At 35.7% G+C, this 2251-nt stretch overlaps 1 protein-coding gene across 1 annotated transcript in view; it reads right to left on the reverse strand.

Moving 5' to 3' along the window:
* The window catches only part of LOC118328144, a gene marked incomplete at its 5' end in the record, with an annotated part of 3359 nt that extends 1108 nt beyond the window's left edge, over positions 1-2251 (reverse strand). The window contains 6 exons of the mRNA XM_035661747.1: positions 713-753; positions 858-1023; positions 1178-1377; positions 1477-1541; positions 1797-1921; positions 2128-2251. Of these exons, the coding sequence (XP_035517640.1) occupies positions 713-753; positions 858-1023; positions 1178-1377; positions 1477-1541; positions 1797-1921; positions 2128-2251 (721 nt within the window). The remainder of the gene's footprint in view (positions 1-712; positions 754-857; positions 1024-1177; positions 1378-1476; positions 1542-1796; positions 1922-2127) is intronic.

Below are 2251 nucleotides of genomic sequence, written 5' to 3' on the forward strand. Positions count from 1 at the left end.
ACTCCATTTGTGGTGAGTGTTGAGCTTGAGGCTGTCAATTCAGTAATTTCTGTGGGTGACAGTGTAGATTGTGGCTCTGTGGATGAGGACATCATTGTTGTAGATGTTTCCGGGCTGGTTGATGAAGGCTGAGTGTTGCTGGTACTTAGTATTGAAGATGAACTTGTGTGTTCAGTAGATGCTTGAGTGGAATGAGTAGGGAATGTAGGTTGTGAATTTGTGGAGACCTCTGAAATCGTGGATGAGGTGATGGTTGTTGCGGAATGATCAGTGCTGGAAGGTTTTGTGACTCCAATTGTGGTGAGTGTTGAGGTTGAGGCTGTCAATTCAGTCATTTCTGTGGGTGCCAATGTAGATTGTGACTCTGTGGATGAGGACATCATTGTTGCAGATGTTTCCTGGCTGGTTGATCGAGGCTGAGTGTTGCTTGTACTTAGTATTGAAGTTGAACTTGTGTCTTCAGTAGATGCTTGAGTGGAATGAGTAGCGAATGTAGAGTGTGAATTTGTGGAGACTTCTGAATTTGTGGATGGGGTGATGGTTGTTGCGGAATGATCAGTGCTGGAAGGTTTTGTGACTCCAATTGTGGTGAGTGTTGAGGTTGAGGCTGTCAATTCAGTCATTTCTGTGGGTGCCAATGTAGATTGTGACTCTGTGGATGAGGACATAATCGTTGTATATGTTTCCGGGCTTGTTAGTAGACGCTGGTCACATTGTGGGCCATAAAACTGCTCCAGGCTAGACTCAAAGCACCTGGATGAAGCCATAAGGGTGAATCATGTTAATAAAATCAATAGTATGAGCAAAAATATAAGACTTTTTTTGCAATTAAAATAAAAAGAGATGTTTTGTCTTACCTACAAATAGGCCCTTTGTAAATGTCATTGTGGCATTCTCCATGTTGATGACAGTAATCTGGGTTTGTTTCGCAAGGTCCAACACACTGCCATTGACCATTACTAATCTCAGCGGTGTAATTAGCAAACTGAGTGCAGTTAACAAAAGGCTCCAGGTCTTTGATATCTGATTGATGAAAAAAGTGATGTATTTGTCTTTGTGCACAAGTACCATGATACAAACATAGAAATTCTAACAAATTAAATGAAGAAACACTGACTGTGTAAAGTAGCAAAAAGTTAAATAAACGTATTTAGAAACTGACATGGAGTGCACTTACTTGTAATCTCAGGGAAAGGTAAAGTGATTCCATTTAACAGCACACTTGCATTAAAGGCCTGAGAAATATTATTGAGGTTACTTGTGTCCTTCAAGATAGCAGTCAACACTCCATCAAGCTGAGTGTTGACAAACTCGATTTGAGTTTCATTGTTTGCATAGTTGTATTCTGCCACGGTCTCTGCAACAACACTTCCTGGTCTGCAACAGAAAAATAGAAACATAAGCATAAGAAAAAAACTTGCACTTAATTAAAAATTAATTTAAATAATTTTGTCAGTCAAATTTAATGAAACCTACGATAACTTGATGACTTTTAGAGTTTTATAGCTTTGTGGATCTGCTTCTTTGCACAGGACTTCAAGCTGGAACACAAGACCGGCGTTATTATAACATAGTTATGGTAATAAAGCCACCTTGTTGAATATTAACATAAAAAAATAAATACCAAATTAAAAAAAAAGATTTCTTTAATAAAAAAATCATTACTAATTTTGCCTGTTGATTCAATATTATGTTATAAGATATGATAAGATAGAAGACATAATACATGAGTAAATACTGAAATAAGATAGATTATTGGATAATAAGTCACAGTAACAGTAAGAACAAAAATATACCTGCGGTTTTAATGTTTTGATGAATTCTGAAGATATATGTGAGTTCAAATTATTGAAAGCCTCATTAAAAGTGATGTTGATTTTCAAAGAAAAATTGACTTTTCGAGTTGGTATTGCTCCAGTATCTGCAAAAAATATAAATAAATAAAACATTAAATCAACATTAAATATATTGCAATAACATTTTGAATTCAAAACTAAAGTAAGAATTATCAGTTACAAAAGCAAACAAATTTAAAAAGAATTTCTTGCTAAAAGTATCAATAAACAATATTTTCAGGTACTAGAATATATTTAAAAAAAAACTATATTTAGGGATGAAAAACCTCACCAATATGAGCAGAGGTAATATTCTCTCCAAAAACGCACACATCTCCAAGGACAAACGCTGGACATTTGCAGTGACATCTTCCAAGTGTTGCGTTAAATTTACAGGTACCAGTACACCCAGGACA

Source organism: Morone saxatilis, unplaced genomic scaffold, assembly GCF_004916995.1.
Source record: "Morone saxatilis isolate NCDOM2014 unplaced genomic scaffold, NCSU_SB_2.0 Contig18, whole genome shotgun sequence".
In the NCBI taxonomy this organism is placed as follows: Eukaryota; Metazoa; Chordata; class Actinopteri; family Moronidae; genus Morone; species Morone saxatilis.